This window comes from Pelobates fuscus, chromosome 8, assembly GCF_036172605.1.
Source record: "Pelobates fuscus isolate aPelFus1 chromosome 8, aPelFus1.pri, whole genome shotgun sequence".
Taxonomy (NCBI): domain Eukaryota; kingdom Metazoa; phylum Chordata; class Amphibia; order Anura; family Pelobatidae; genus Pelobates; species Pelobates fuscus.
The window spans coordinates 40,252,813-40,269,652 of NC_086324.1; the positions used below are offsets into that span (position 1 = coordinate 40,252,813).

The 16,840-nt window shown below is 42.8% G+C and overlaps 1 protein-coding gene across 1 annotated transcript in view; it reads left to right on the forward strand.

The window, feature by feature from the left end:
• The window catches only part of GORASP2 (golgi reassembly stacking protein 2), a 29,834-nt gene extending 13,553 nt beyond the window's left edge, over window positions 1-16,281 (forward strand). The window contains exons 3-10 of the mRNA XM_063429717.1: window positions 694-897; window positions 1,509-1,595; window positions 2,416-2,546; window positions 3,755-3,887; window positions 11,788-11,911; window positions 13,245-13,328; window positions 14,292-14,405; window positions 15,300-16,281. Of these exons, the coding sequence (XP_063285787.1) occupies window positions 694-897; window positions 1,509-1,595; window positions 2,416-2,546; window positions 3,755-3,887; window positions 11,788-11,911; window positions 13,245-13,328; window positions 14,292-14,405; window positions 15,300-15,562 (1,140 nt within the window). The 3' untranslated portion in view covers window positions 15,563-16,281. The remainder of the gene's footprint in view (window positions 1-693; window positions 898-1,508; window positions 1,596-2,415; window positions 2,547-3,754; window positions 3,888-11,787; window positions 11,912-13,244; window positions 13,329-14,291; window positions 14,406-15,299) is intronic.
• The last annotated feature ends 559 nt before the right edge of the window (window positions 16,282-16,840 follow it).

Sequence of the window (16,840 nt, forward strand, 5' to 3'; positions counted from 1 at the left end):
ATTGCTATTTCCTTCCCTCTTTCTATACATGCCATTTTAAAAATGTTCTGACGTCCAATGTACTCACCTCTACATTCCTTGATTAATGTAGTGTGGTTCTGGTGTCTATAGCCTGTCCTTTCAGGCTTTTTAGTGTAAATCAGAAAGCGACTAGAGGTGCTTCCTATCTCAGTGCTGCACATTGTACAGCAACTAAGTTCAAAGTCTCCACGCTTTGCATGGAGACCCTGAATGCTCTCCATAGAGATGCATTGATTCTATTAGGAGATGCAGATTGGGGCAGTGTGGGATTTTGCTGCATGTGCACAATAGCCCTTCATTTCTATGGGAAAGCATTGAATTGGCTGATCTCAAAATTTATTTAAGCCATAGAGGCAGGGACAGCCACAGTGAGAATGGAGAAAAGGCAAGTCTAAGCTGGTACTCCAGCACTATAATTTTAGGAATACATGTTTGTAGTCCTAACACTATAATGTTCCTATATTCCTAAATTGCAAGCTAATCTAATGACTTTGGTCCAAATTTTACTTATACTTTTTATGACTTTGCTTCATCCCGATTCTAAAATGTTAGGCTGTCTGTTTTTGTATGCATTTTGTTCTTTTATTTATTTTATATATATACACTATGCCTATTGCCTTGAATAGTATCTTGTAGTATAGATAAAAAAAATAATTCCCCTCTTATTCATAGAATAAAGACAATGATACCCTGAAGGATCTACTTAAAGCCAGTGTCGAGAAGCCAGTTAAAATGGTGGTCTACAGCAGCAAGACTCTGGAACTTAGGGAGACCACAGTGACACCAAGCAACATGTGGGGAGGACAAGGCTTGCTGGGAGTTAGCATACGTTTCTGCAGCTTTGATGGAGCAAATGAGAACGTATGGCATGTCTTGGTAAGTAAATGTTCATATTGTGGAGTGCCTTTCTTCATGGATATACCACCACTAAGAGGAACTGCAGTGCTCCATAGTTTAGATTTTGTAGATTGTTTTGGTTAGGGTTTGCGAAAACTGAGATGCAGCTGCATGCTAAATGATTTACAGCCATAACACAATCACTAAATCCCTGTTTCTATATAGCATTAAATCGACATATAGCTTGTTTTGTATGGTGCGTTTCAACAACACCTTACTTCTAGATTCTCCTGTATCTAAACAGTAATAATACAAATAAAAACAATATTCCTAGGTTTCAGATACTAATGTACATTTGCTGTGGATCGATATATAATACAATATTTACGTGTGTTATACACAAATCCAATTCATTTTACTGTGAGTGTCCATTTTGCCCCCATACATTCCACAGTATCCACTCCCAACTCCTTGTTCGAGATCAGCATATTTGCGTTTAGGTACCAGTTCCACTTTCATTGGTTATGGTCTGTGCTTCCTTTTGGTTGTTTGACATCACAGCCGAGCTGCTGTCTGCATCGCATGTATTGTAAATATTAGGGTTAGCATGCCGTAACTAATTGGTGCTTTTATTTCTTCTGTCATTCCAGGAGGTGGAACCAAATTCCCCCGCAGCACTGGCTGGTTTGAGAACCAACACTGACTACATTATAGGAGCAGACACTGTAATGAATGAGGTTGTTACCATTTTTGTTTTTAATACGCTGTATTGTATTTTGTGCCATTAATTCCTTTCAGTATTTGTACATGTATATTTTAGGATTTAGCATGGTTACAATAAATGAACACATTTTTGTATAAGGAAAAGAAGAGGGGGGATAAACAAGAAATGCCAAGCACCGTGTATATTCAGTACGTTACACTATGCTTATTCTGATATAAGGGTTAAATTAGCAGGTGTCATCACTTTTAATTGGGCCACCTCTCAGTGTCAGAAGTGACACCTATGCAGTACATTTGCCATCATTGGTCTACATCATGGTCCCTTTACTTACTGTTTTTAGGGGTATATCAGGTATATCTTCTCAATGAGACCTGTGAGAGGATAACACACATGGTTCCTTTATTTGCTTTCTTGAAGGAATGTTGGGGCTTTTGAATCAAATGTGGAGAAGACTTAACCTGGCATTTTGCATCTGGTCTGAATACTGTACCAGACGTAGTCTGTATGCTATCTCTTAGAGCCTCGCAGATTGCAATTGATGGGACAATAAGCTGAAAATTATTCACAAACCATGATCTGTATGCAATGATGATTAACCATGATATGGCAGCTTTTCCAAATAAAGTGCAGTGTTTATCCATCACTGATCTAAAGATGCTTATTTTCTTTTCTTTTTAAATATCCTTTTCTGTTTAATTTTCAGCTCCTCGCCTCAAGGTTAAATTTTGGTTACATACTTTCTAATGTTTCTTTATGTTTAACCTTGAGGCAAGGAGCTGAAGGTTAATTTTTGGTTACATACTTTCTAATGTTGGATTATTTTTGTCTTGCAGTCAGAAGACCTTTTCTCACTCATCGAGACCCATGAAGGAAAACCATTAAAATTGTATGTGTACAACACAGATACAGACAACTGTAGGGAGGTTGTCATAACGCCGAATTCTGCTTGGGGAGGAGAGGGCAGGTAAGGTAATCTACCCTTCTTGAGGTGGGGAGGTACAGTTAAAGGAACACTATAGTCACCTAAATAACTTTAGCTAAATAAAGCAGTTTTAGTGTATTCCCCTGCAATTTCACTGCTCAATTCACTGTAATTTAGGAGTTAAATCACTTTGTTTCTGTTTATGCAGCCCTAGCCACACCTCCCCTGGCTATGATTGACAGAGCCTGCATGAAAAAAACACTGGTTTAACTTTCAAACAGATGTAATTTACCTTAAATAATTGTATCTCAATCTCTAAATTGAACTTTAATCACATACAGGAGGCTCTTGCAGGGTCTAGCAAGCTATTAACATAGCAGGGGATAAGAAAATCTTAATTAAACAGAACTTGCAATAAAGAGAGCCTAAATAGGGCTCTCTTTACAGGAAGTGTTTATGGAAGGCTGTGCAAGTCACATGCAGGGAGGTGTGACTAGGGTCCATAAACAAAGGGATTTAACTCCTAAATGGCAGAGGATTGAGCAGTGAAGCTGCAGGGGCATGTTCTATACACCAAAACTGCTTCATTAAGCTAAAGTTGTTCAGGTGACTATAGTGTCCCTTTAATATCTATCCAAAAACCAGAGTGGAACTCCTTACAGAGGCAGCATTATACCAGCTTAGAATATTGTTGCTTTGCTTCTAAGAAGAATTACATTTCAAAATGGCAACCAATATCTCCATCCTAGAGGATCTCACAAGTCCCTCCTTAGACTGTCACAGGATCGTTTAAAAACAGCCTGAATCACACAGCCGTCATTAGCAGTGATCGGGGAAACTGACACAATAGGACGGTGGAAGTTTTGCCTTTTGTCAACCTCAGTACTTGCCATACGGCTTATCCACTGTAGGCATCAGTGTTGTATTCTCGCACCCTAACGTTTACAGAGCGACTTTAACATGTTTTAAAAGTTGCAAATTCCACCCTAAAATATCTCTTTAAATAGCAAGACAATCCGTGTTTAATCGATACTGTGATATCATTCCCTTATGCCATTTTGATCTATTTGCACTTGGACAAAACAACATGGTATGTTTGTCAGAATTTTTATTCTTTTTTTGAGGGAATACATCAATGTTTCAACTGCTGTACCAGTTACGTAGTTTCACTGTTATACTAACATTGCTATCCAGGACTATGGGCAGTGGACTTTCCACCAACATCACACTACCTTCTTTCATTTCTACAGCTTGGGGTGTGGTATTGGATATGGATACCTACATCGGATACCAACGCGGCCTTTCGAGGAGGGAAAGAACATTTCTTTGCCTGGCCAAGTTCCCGGGGCACCATTGAGTCCTCTGAAAGATGGTTTTACAGAGGTGTGTATTTCATAAACCATAATTCCTTCTTGTTCCAAATATTTCATCTATTACATCATGGCTCCTAGGTCATTAAATTCCACAATAAAATAAAGCTGGGGCTGTTTCCTGCTGGTTCTGTGGAAACCACAGTATCTCTTAGTAAATGTGGGGCCAACCATTTTTGCAGAGAGGTGTTCCAAGAACCGACTATCGATGTAGATCACTTAAAGTAAGTACTGCTCACAGCCCTTTAAATTACTATGTTTAGCCATGGGCAGATTAAATTGATGGAGTCACATGTCTCCCTGCATACCCCATTCGCCCCTGATTACATGACACAGGTAATGATCAGTGCTGGGTTACGCATGCTGCCTTGTGCCAGTCACTGCTTGTAATCAGGCAGGAAGAAAAAAAATATGACATTGTAATGATTGAGCACCTAAGAGGGAGCTATTCCCTCTCACTCTGTACATTATTGTAACGGCTACCCAGATAGAGAGAGGGTTTCTGCCGTTGGAGACGTCCTTTTTCCCTGCAAGCTGCTGTGGAGAAGTAGGCTGATATAATCCCATCCACGATATCCAGAGCGAAAATCAGGTTCAGCTGCAACAGGAACAGAATAACCTTCCCAAACAATCCCCTTTCAAGAACGAGACGAGGCTACGTTATGAAGGGTCAAGATGAACTGAGGACTGGGACACCCAGCCTGCTTTTTATTAGAAAAGGGTACACACAGGACACTCCCAGGGGGAGGATGAAAACAACCAATTATGCACAGGGTAACACCCCCACGTCTCCTCCCCTCAGATAACCACATAATACAATTAGAACATACAATATTTTGCCCCAGTTCTGGATGTACCCCAAAAACAGGGGGTACACCTTTAAATCCGGCACCGCTTGAGAGATCTTCGTTCGGGGAACACTCTGTCCAAAAATCAGCCCGATTGGGTGAACGGTTCGGGAGTTACAGAGTTTCAAAGTTTTGACCGACCGCACAGACCAACTAGCCGAAAATAGTTCCATGAGTTTTGGCCTTGCGGTCGGTCTCTGTTCGCACGGTAAAACGGTATGAAAATCTTGTCATCCATCCGAATCGCGGGGTTCGCTGAAATCCCCATAGGTGACTGAGTGTAACTACCGAATGGTGGGGTGTTCGGTAGTTTCTGTGCGAACTTGTGGAGGTCTGGAGGACTCAGCGGTGTTCGCCTGTTTGCGTATCCGTTTTTAGTTCCATGCGGTTACAGGCAAACACCGCTGTTCGCACACAAGATGGCCGCGACCACGTGTAAAGTCCTGAAATGGCGGCCACCTATATTTCACATACGGACTTCGCACGAAATCAGGCGAACAGAGGCATGAACCGAACAAAAGAAAAGACTAAGTTGGAAGGATCTGTTACACTGCTCCCCTTTTGTGGAACACTCCGGCAGACCCGGATTGATCCTTTTCGGGTCAACTTGGGGCTGTCCGGTTCCTTGTTAGGGTAATAGTTCTGTTTGTCTGGACAGACCATCGGCATTCCCGTTGAACCTGCCCGGGCGGTATTGAATGGAAAAGTTGTAGGGTTGCAGTGCTAGGCTCCATCTCAACAAGCGTCCATTATCTCCAGCTACTCTGTTTAACCACACCAGGGGGTTATGGTCGGTGATTAATGTAAATTCCTGTCCGTACAAATATGGGGTGAGTTTCTTTAATGCCCAGACCAGGGCTAAGCATTCCTTTTCCACTGCCGCGTAGCTCACTTCTCTAGGTAACAGTTTCCTACTGAGATACGCGACAGGGTGCTCGCCTCCATCTTCTCCGACCTGGCTTAGAACTGCCCCCAGTCCATACATGGATGCATCTGTATGAACGACAAATCTTTTGTTAGGGACGGGGGCAGACAGGACAGGTGCATGAATCAGAGCATTCTTTAGGGCCTGAAAGGCTGTTTCACAGGCGGGAGACCACAGGACTATCCTAGGCAAGTTCTTTTTGGTTAGGTCTGTTAATGGTTTTGCGATGGTACTATAGTCAGGGACAAACCTCCTATAATATCCTGCGGTTCCCAAAAATGCTAATACTTGAGTTTTGGTGTGGGGTGTGGGCCAGTTAGCTACAGCTTCAATTTTAGCGGGTTCTGGGCGCTGCTTCCCACATCCCACTCGATGTCCCAGGTACTGGACTTCTGCCATGCCGAAGTTACACTTTTCTGGTTTCAGAGTCAACCCTGCGGCCCGAATCTGATCCAGTACGGCCTCTACATGCCTTAAGTGCTCTCCCCAGGTTTCGCTATAAATCGCAATGTCATCCAGGTACGCGCAGGCGAAATCCTGGAAGCCATCAAGGAGGCGGTCCACTAAGCGCTGAAATGTAGCCGGGGCGTTTTTCATCCCAAATGGCATGACCTTAAATTGGTACAAGCCAAATGGGGTGACAAAGGCCGACTTAGGGATAGCCTCCTTGGCCAGGGGAATCTGCCAATACCCTTTACACAAGTCGATGGTGGTCAGATAACGTCCCCTGGCAATACGATCTAATAGCTCGTCTACTCGGGGCATGGGATATGCGTCTGTCAGGGTTTTGTCATTGAGACGTCGATAATCGACACAGAACCGGGTAGTCCCATCCTTTTTGGGGACTAGGACCACCGGTGAGGCCCACGGGCTGTCAGATGGCTCTATCACTCCTAGTCTTAGCATCTCCTGGATTTCCTTCCTCATCTCATCTTTTACTGCCTCAGGGATCCTATAGGGAGTTTGCCGGAGAGGGGGTTGACCTGGGGTCTCTACATAGTGAGTTGCTAAGGGGGTGTATCCGGGCTCTTGGGAAAATGTCAACCTCTTTTCAGTCAGCAGTTGTCGGATCTGTCCCTTTTCAGCGGGGGTTAGTCGCTCCCCTAGCTGTATGGTATTGAGCAGGGTCTTAGGTTCCGAGTTAGCTAAAAGGTCGGGTATGGGTAAGCTGTCAGGGTCTTCAGTGGCTGGTATACATATGGCTGCTATATCCTCGGGCCTTTCTTGATATTCTTTTAATAAATTTACGTGAAAGGACTTCTGGATCCTTTCATCTTTGCTGCTGGCAATTACATAGGTGGTGTCACATACCTGTGCTACCACTTTGTAAGGGCCCTGCCAGGAGGTCTGGAGCTTATTCCCTTTGACAGGTCTAAGCACCAGCACCTTCTGGCCTACTTGGAACGTTCGCTGGCGGGCGCCCTGATCGTACCAACGTTTCTGCCGGCCCTGGGCCGCATGGAGGTGGTCCCGTGCCATCCGGGCTAACTGTTCCATGCGGTCCCGCATTTCTAGTACATATGGTACGATGGGGACACCCTCATGTTCTGTCTCTCCCTCCCAGTGCTCTCGGATGAGGTCGAGAGGGCCTCGTACTCTCCGGCCATAGAGCAGTTCAAAGGGAGAGAACCCTGTGGATTCCTGTGGCACCTCCCGATAAGCGAACAGGAGGTGCGGCAAGAATCGTTCCCAATCTTTGTATTCCGCTGTAAAGGTCCGTAGCAATTGCTTTAGGGTACCGTTAAAACGTTCACAGAGACCGTTAGTCTGAGGGTGGTACGGGGAACTAAGTAGGGGTTTAATACTACAAACCTTCCATAGCTGCTGGGTTAGGTCTGCGGTAAACTGGGTCCCTCTATCGGACAAGATTTCCTGAGGAAATCCCACTCGGGTGAATATCCCGACTAGAGCACTGGCGACAGTGTCAGCCTGGATATTCGTCAGAGCGACAGCTTCCGGGTAGCGAGTAGCATAGTCCACTACGGTAAGTATGTATTTCTTACCAGAGGGACTGGGGTTAGGTAGGGGTCCCACTAGGTCGACTGCCACCCTGCTAAATGGTTCCTCGATCACAGGCATAGGTAACAGTCGAGCTTTAGGGTGATCTCCTCTCTTCCCTACCCGTTGGCATACGTCACAAGTGCTGCAGTAACGTCGTGCATCCTTTGAGATCCCCGGCCAAAAGAAGGTCTGGGTGATCCGGAAGGTGGTACGGTTACCCCCTAGATGCCCTGCCAACGGAATGTCGTGGCCGATTCGGAGAAGCTCCAACCGGTACTTTCTGGGTACCACTAGTTGGCGCTTCTGTGAAGGGGGACAGCCTCTCTTTTTCCCTTCCGTCAGTCTGTACAACCTGTCCCCATCCCATAGGAAACGTTCCTGTTTGCCCTCCCTACTGTCTGCTAATTCTCGATACTTTTGGAGGGTGGGGTCCTCTCTAGTTTCCCTCCCAAACTCCTCTGGGGTGTCCCAAGCTATGGGCCTGCTTGTTGTAGTGGGGTTACATGTGGGTGCTTGGCTTACCTGGGTCTCCCGGCCTGTATTAGGGTCATCTGTGACACGGGCCTGTGAGCGGGTGGTTACGGGACAAGCGGCAGCAGGTGTGGGCAAATATGCTGAGGTCAAGGGGCCAATGTCATTTCCCAAGACGACCTCGGCAGGCAAGTTGTCCATGATGCCAACTGTAGTTTTCCCCGATCCGACTCCCCAGTCTAAGTGTACTCGGGCAGTGGGCAAGCGAAAAACAGCGCCCCCTGCGACCCGAACAGCAACAGTGCGGGTAGACACATTCTCTGGCTTTACTAGGTGCTTTTGGATCAACGTGATGGTAGCCCCGGTGTCTCTTAGGCCTTGTGCTGTTTGTCCATTCACCCGAACTTCCTGCCGATGATGCTGTCGGTTATCTGGCGAAGCAGCTTGTATGGGATCTGCTTCATACAAAATCCCCAGGCATTCCTCAGGGCCCATTTCAGCTTCCACACAGTGAGCTGCAGAGGGTCGTGATGCAGGGGCCTCTGCGTTGGGAGTTGTGCGTCTCCAATTGTTACTAGTGGATCTTAGGGGACAATATCGAGCAATATGTCCGAGGTTGCCGCAGTGATGGCACGTCACTCTCGACAAATCTCGGGGGTAGTTGGTAGGTCCCTGAGGACGGGGTGGTCCTGGTGGGACTGGAGCTCGAAACTCTGGGCGTGAGACAGTGGCTGGGGTACGTGGCTCTATCTTATGAGCTGGTCGTGGAGTACCCTGGCTTACTCTCCTTGTCTCGGCGTATTCATCGGCCAGCCGAGCCGCCTCATTTAAATTAGCGGGGCGCCGGTCTCGTACCCAGTCTTGTAGGTCCGCAGCCAAATTTTGAAAGAAATGTTCCATTAAGAATAATTGTAATATCTCCTCTCCGGTGTTGGCCTTACATCCTTGGACCCAATGTGATGCCACTCTTTGTAGTCGGTTGGCCCATTCCATGTGGGAGTCCACAGCTTTCTTTTTGGACTCCCGGAAGCGGCGACGGTAGGCTTCTGGGGTTACCGCATACCTGGTGAGCAGTGCCTCTTTTACTGTTTGGTACTGCGTGATCTCCTCTGTAGTGAGCGCTCGAAAAGCCTCACTAGCTTTTCCTGATAGTTTTCCCGCCAGGATAGTGACCCATTGCCCTGGCGGTATTTGATGTAGCGAGCACTGTCTTTCAAAGTCCGCCAAATACCCATCAATTTCCTCTTCATTTTCTGCAAAGGTTTTAAATGCATTGAAGGGAATTTTCGTTACTGTAGTAGTGGGTAGCGGGGTAGGAACTGTCTGTGTAGTGAGCTGTCTGGCTCTTACCAGTTCCATTTCTTGATCCCTCTTGGTTTGGATCTCTTCCCTTGTTTCCCGGAGTAGTTGGGTTATTAGCTCTGTAGACGTGACTGGATACAACGCTAATCTCCGCTGCACAATTGCCGTAATCACATCGTCCTCACTGATGGGTGCCCTGGGTTCCGTTACCTCCATGGACCTATCCATCTCGTCCAGCTCCAGCAGGTCAGCTATCAGCTCCCTCCGTGGTCTGTTGCTGGCACTTCTACCACGATTCTCCAATAAATCCTTTAGTGTGGGTCTTTTCAGCTTAGCATACTGAGACTCCATTCAGCACTTGCTCCTTGGATAAAAGGACCATCCCACCGCTGCCACCAATGTAACGGCTACCCAGATAGAGAGAGGGTTTCTGCCGTTGGAGACGTCCTTTTTCCCTGCAAGCTGCTGTGGAGAAGTAGGCTGATATAATCCCATCCACGATATCCAGAGCGAAAATCAGGTTCAGCTGCAACAGGAACAGAATAACCTTCCCAAACAATCCCCTTTCAAGAACGAGACGAGGCTACGTTATGAAGGGTCAAGATGAACTGAGGACTGGGACACCCAGCCTGCTTTTTATTAGAAAAGGGTACACACAGGACACTCCCAGGGGGAGGATGAAAACAACCAATTATGCACAGGGTAACACCCCCACGTCTCCTCCCCTCAGATAACCACATAATACAATTAGAACATACAATATTTTGCCCCAGTTCTGGATGTACCCCAAAAACAGGGGGTACACCTTTAAATCCGGCACCGCTTGAGAGATCTTCGTTCGGGGAACACTCTGTCCAAAAATCAGCCCGATTGGGTGAACGGTTCGGGAGTTACAGAGTTTCAAAGTTTTGACCGACCGCACAGACCAACTAGCCGAAAATAGTTCCATGAGTTTTGGCCTTGCGGTCGGTCTCTGTTCGCACGGTAAAACGGTATGAAAATCTTGTCATCCATCCGAATCGCGGGGTTCGCTGAAATCCCCATAGGTGACTGAGTGTAACTACCGAATGGTGGGGTGTTCGGTAGTTTCTGTGCGAACTTGTGGAGGTCTGGAGGACTCAGCGGTGTTCGCCTGTTTGCGTATCCGTTTTTAGTTCCATGCGGTTACAGGCAAACACCGCTGTTCGCACACAAGATGGCCGCGACCACGTGTAAAGTCCTGAAATGGCGGCCACCTATATTTCACATACGGACTTCGCACGAAATCAGGCGAACAGAGGCATGAACCGAACAAAAGAAAAGACTAAGTTGGAAGGATCTGTTACAATTATATTCTAGGGAAACTCTCAGCAGTGACATCTGCTGGGGGAATTCCTCTGCCAACAGTAGGAACCAAGATTTAGGGGTTGGATGAGGGTTGACATTTTAAGGGTTATTTACAGATACAGCATTTAGGATTAGTTGTAAGTTGTTTAGAGTTACAGGTAATTTGGGATCTAGGGATAAGGAATGTCACAGATAAGTGCTTTTCTCAGCCAGGCACAGGTTGGAGAGTGATGAGGGGTCACAGTTGATGGCATTTGTAAGGTTGGGTACCCTCCAACACTTTAACTATAACCTTTCTCCAATCCAAAGACTTCAATATACCACAATGCTGGGACACAGAAAAATATCCTCAAAATAAATGATGTAAAATGTTCTTGGTGCCTTCTTTTGAAGACTGTGCACATTTGTGCAGTGAGGTGGCTGCATTAACATGCTCCACCAAAAACGTGGGAAAGTTCTAAATGTGGGTGGTACTAAAAGATCTAAAGTTAAGCAAGCTTTTTTCTTTTTTTTTTCTCCAAATGCATTACAACTTTTTTTTATGTAACCAATTATCACATTAATGTGCTGTGTATTAAAAATGTGAAAACACCCATACATTAAAAGTTTAAAATCTTTAATCCTTTTTTGGTCTGAAGCACCACTTATCTGCTAAGACCATACACCATTTAAAGGTGTAAAACCCTCAGAATGTGCATTATTGAGTCAATGTGCTTGCTCATGGTTTCAACATCTGTGAACACACACTAACTCTTAACAGCACGAGTGTGTTTTGGTCAGATAAGCTGTGATTCTGACCAGAGGCACAAAGATGGCTGTTCCTTCCAGGGGTTACAATACATATGTAGTCTTTTATTCTAATTAAAAATGATGATCGTATTCTTTAGAAGAGAATGAACATATCTGTACACTTCAATAGCATAATCTGGTAATTAACTTATGTCTTTCAAAGTGCCACCATGTTGTATTTTCATGACAGAAGAATTTTATGACATTGTGGATTTTGAAATGAGCAGAGTATTTGATTTGTTTTATTTTAGGTGCAGTTATCCTCTGTAAACTCTCCCTCCCCTTTACCGCTTGGAACCTCAGGAATTGAAGTAAACCTTTCTGGACTCTCCATTGGCTCAAATACACCTGCAGCCACTAGTGCTCTTAATTCAGGTAGTGATTACATTTTTGATACTTGTAGACTCTAATTGTTTGGATAATACATCATCAATTGTTACTTTCCTAGTTTTCACCTAGTGTATAATTATTTACTAATCACTTGCATTCAAGAATTTATTTTCCCTAAAAGAAACCAATCCACCTTGCAAGTGTTTGGGATTGATTAATCTGCACGGGGAGTTCACAATGTGTAATGCTGTGAGTGCCTTATGGATCTACCCTGGGAGTCTCTGGGTTATAATATTAATAAAACCCTAATTAAATGGTCCGGGCTACTTTAACGACATGCTAATTTGTGTAATAAGCATGCCAGCCTTGTAGATGTTTAGGCTTTCTAATTATTCACTTATGCCAGTTTATAGAAAATAATTGTGTGTATTATGGGACTATGAAATATCCATTTTATCTTAGCTGTAGCAGAGAAGCCGGGCCATTTATTTTCCAATTAATCTAAATGCTAGTAAATGGTGAGGCAAACTCCTATTTTTCTTTTAAACACCCTTAAACAATTTCTCAAAAGTGAATTTACACTTTAGTAAATAATCCTTATTAGATTAATGAAGATGGCAAAGGTAGGAAGACACATCTAACAGCTCCGCCCCTCACCACCACCACTTGTGCTTCTCTGCCCCTGCCCCATTTGTGTTTCTGTGCCTATACACCACAGTTTCCCATATCTATTTGTCTGCCCCATACACTCAACTTCTGTCCATCAGTCCCATACACCCAATAAGTCCAGAAATATATATATATTAAAAAAAAATAAAACAACAGGTACCCTATGTTGGTACATGTCTGGCAACTTAGGAGTAACCCTGGTGCACCCTGTCTGGATCTGCAGCTGATTCCTTGGAGTTCTCTCCCCATGTCCCCAGCACTGAAACCTTTGTTTCAGGGAAGAATTTTGTGGAGCGAGACATGAGACTGAGACCAAACAGCCCTGGGTGTGTTCTGTATCACACATTGTATAAGATGAGTGTCTCTATGAGATTTATTGACATAACATTTCAGAATGGTTATTAATTTTATCCATTAGTTGTTGCAGCTATGTTATTATTTATAAAGATACTTTGTACGGATGGTGGACTAACAAACAAGTAATTGCAGTAAGGCAAGATGGACATACAGGAACAGAAGATGCTGAGGGCCCAGTTCAGAAGAGCTCACATTCTAATTTGAGTGAATGTTTGTTATTATATGCTGCCTTATTTAGATTTAGTGATCTGTGCTTCCCTTTGTTAGTCACCAATATCCTTTACAAATACCTAAAAGGTTTGACAGTTTAAAGGTAATGGTTTTTATTTTATTTTTTATTTGTTTTTTTTAGGTTTGCCAACAGTTCCTGTATTAACCCCCCAAATGAATCATTCCCTTGCCTCTGTTCCGCTAAATCCAGCAGTTTCACTCCCAGGTAATTATTGTATTTCTTATTGTGTGAGCACACTTTATTTTAATGAAATGCAGAAAGTTTCCACTGTAAACAGTATATATGTTTGTGAATATCAGACCAAAGGCAGAATGTGTGGCACAAAGCTAAAGCACTAGAAATTGATCACATCAATCCGTGTTCCCTATGTCAAACATTAAGTCAACATTATTGCACTCTTGTACGCTGGCCATGAATACTACAGAGATCTCCTCACAGATTGCTGAAAGGTTTGCGTATCAGAGTGCCCTGAAAGACTGATCGGTGACCCGATAAACATTGACATTTTCAATTAAATTGGCCAGAAACACTGCAATACTGCAAATGTATTTATTTTTACTTTATATAGCGTGAATTTTACGCATCCTTGGTAATAATTTCCTCTGTAACTACACTAAAGTGCTGCACTAAGTGGGGTTTGTTCACAGAGTTAGTGGTGCCAGATCCAGCATATTTCCCTGGACCATTTCTGTAGGCTGATGTGCAGCACATGAATAGGGATCCCCCTGTAGCATGCTGTAAAATCGTGAAGTGAGGATTGCTCCTTGATTTAATTAAATACAAATTCTCCTGAATTATTCCGATAGTGCACACTGCAGAACAGTATTTTTCTTTGTCTGCCCATCAGGAAGTAGTAATTAAAGAATTAACGTGGAGACGGAAAAATTTGTTGAATCTTGCAATCCTATCCATAGGCTGGTAGTGTATAGTATAGTTGGTTGTTGCTTAGGAGAACAAATATAACTACTTAACTGGCAGGTTTCTATAATTTCAAGTCAGTGGATAATATGATCTCTCCTAATATTTAAAAGTAAACGGTGGAAGAGTTCAACCTGTAATAGAAAAAGAATTGTGGATATATTGCCCTCGTCCATGTATTATACTCGTGTTTAAGTTACAGTAAGTATTTGAACTTCTGATTTCATTTTTTTTTTTTTTTTTCTCAAGGTCTCATGCCATTATCTACTGGACTCCCTACACTAACAAACCTTCCAAACCTCCACAATCTGCCAGCTCCACACATAATTCCAAGGCCAGGATTGCCAGACCCTACACTTACACGTATGTATCCGTGCTGGGAACATGATCTTTTACTTATTCTCAACTCCACTAAATGTTGGAAACAGTAGTTTACTCCTTGGCACCAAATGAGTCATTGATCTCATCAGTCCGACACTCTCACGATATTTGTAAAGTGTATATATGTCTGAATATGGTGGCTAACCTTCCCACCTCACATGTGAAATATATTTCCTATGATCCCTGTGACAGGCTAGGTATTGTTGGCAATGCACCTCACATGTGAACTATATTTCCCATGATCCTTGTGACTGGCTAGGCATTGTTGGCAATGCAGTTCGCTTGCAAATCTACTTGAGCATTACTCCAGGTTACATAAAATCATAATTCTTCAATTTGGCTTTCCCAGATACAAAATAGCACATTAAGACATCTTCCAATGTATAAGTAACAGTTAAAAGTAGCTTTTAATAGTCTCTCTTGCTTCAGAGATCTGCACTTTGTAATAGGCAAATAATGAATATGAATTGAGTTTTAGCTGTATATCTGCATTGTGATTGGCTGCTGGTGTTTTAGGCCACAATAAGGAGGCAGTGAAAGTTGCAGTGGGTGACTGGATTAAAAGAAAACATAACTTCAGTTTTAAATAGCCCACTTAACTATCTGCTTCATGTTTCCAGCCAAGTTCATAAAAGGTTAGTTTAGATTTTGAATTTTTCTCTTTTGTCTCTTGGTATCTTTGAAACAAAGAGCTTTTTAAAACCGTTGCATACCAGGCAAGGCCTATAGCTTGCTTTCAGACTATTTTAAAACATTTCTGACACTTGATCTATATGTATGAAATGTATGCTAGATTTTGCTCGCTCTCTCTTCCTCTTTCAAGCAGCTTTTTAATAGTTTTGGTTGTAATTCTGCTTTTTTTTTCTTCCCTTGCAGTTTCAAATTTGCCCCCCATTAATTCATTACAAGCTTTGAACCTATCTGGACTTCCACCCCTGTCGATAAATCCTCATCTCTCTGCCTTTCCCATGGCACCACTTCCCAGTGACCTAATTCCATCACTGCTGGATCACACTCACCCAGCACACCAGACAGAAAACGTCACTGCAACCAGTGAAGACTGCTGCCATGCGTCCCATATGGCCACAGAGAAAGTTTCCATCAGTAGTACAGAAGCAAGCACCCCTGAATCATCTTAAGATCGAGACCTTCTGTGCGGATTGGCTTAATGTATTTATTTAGCCACAGAATGCAAGCAATCGTTAACTCCGTACTAGTTTGTACTTATATGTAGGAGACCTGTAAATAAAATAAAGGCTAGCTATGAAGAGTTTAAGGTCAAAGAAAATGGAAACAACAGATGGAGAAAATGCCAAACTATGAAGTGATTGTAAATTATTTTAACATAAGTTTTCCCATCTGAAAATATCCTTAATAAAGTTATAGAACGTGCACTCTTAATGCGTGTATGGTTTATCCAAATCATTTGAACTTTTGCGTTACCAGAAACTGTCATTCAATAGATTTCAGGTCTCTAGCAATGAAAAGGTCAGCAACTTGTAATGTCTACTACACTGCTTAAAAGACAATACCAGGGATGGCATTTAAAAGGAAAGATTGTTAAGGAATATATATATAGGTTTTAGTTTAACCTGGGATGTATATGCACACAGCAATAAATGACTGTAATTTTAAATTTTAATGTGTAGCCCCTTTTTTAATTTAATAAACTAGTTTTTAAAATACATTCCATACCGGGACACATCCTTAACAACGTGAGTTTATTAAGGATTAATATATCATAGTTATGCAGGATAATCACAGACTGCCCACTTTAATATGTATCTTACCCAGAACCACTGACTAATGCATTTTGTTTTTATAAGTATTCATTAAAATTGGATTTGTGCCAATGTAATTTTACTAATGCCAGACAAGTAGTTTTTTTTTTTTTTTTTTTTCAAACATTCAAGATTATTTGGGTTTCAAACTTTGGATATGAAAGATATTTTAACCTTGGATCATATTTTATTTAATATAAGTGAAATGTGATTTAGGTTTCAATGCAACCAAGACTGGTGGTTTTTAAAACTGGTCACATTGTCTGCTTTTTAACAACTATTTGTGAGTGGTACAAAAATGGCACAAACTATCACACAATACAGCATGGTTACATAGTATCTGTGTGTATTGTTCTATTAAATGACACCATGAGATAATATTTTGTTTACTGTCTGGAAGGCCGACTGTGTATTTCTTAATCCTTGGTGTGTGTTCCTCTCGATACCTTCATTAAAAAAAAAAAAAAAAAAAAATTTTTAAAAGGAAATGTTAATACTAAGGAAAAACATTAGAAGGTGACCGTGATTTTTTTTTTTTTTTCTTTTTTCATGAAGTAGTCTGAAGTAGTCTGGGTGTTGTGTTCAAGGTCCCTTAATCCTGCAATGGTCATTATTGCAGGGTTAACTCCACCTCGA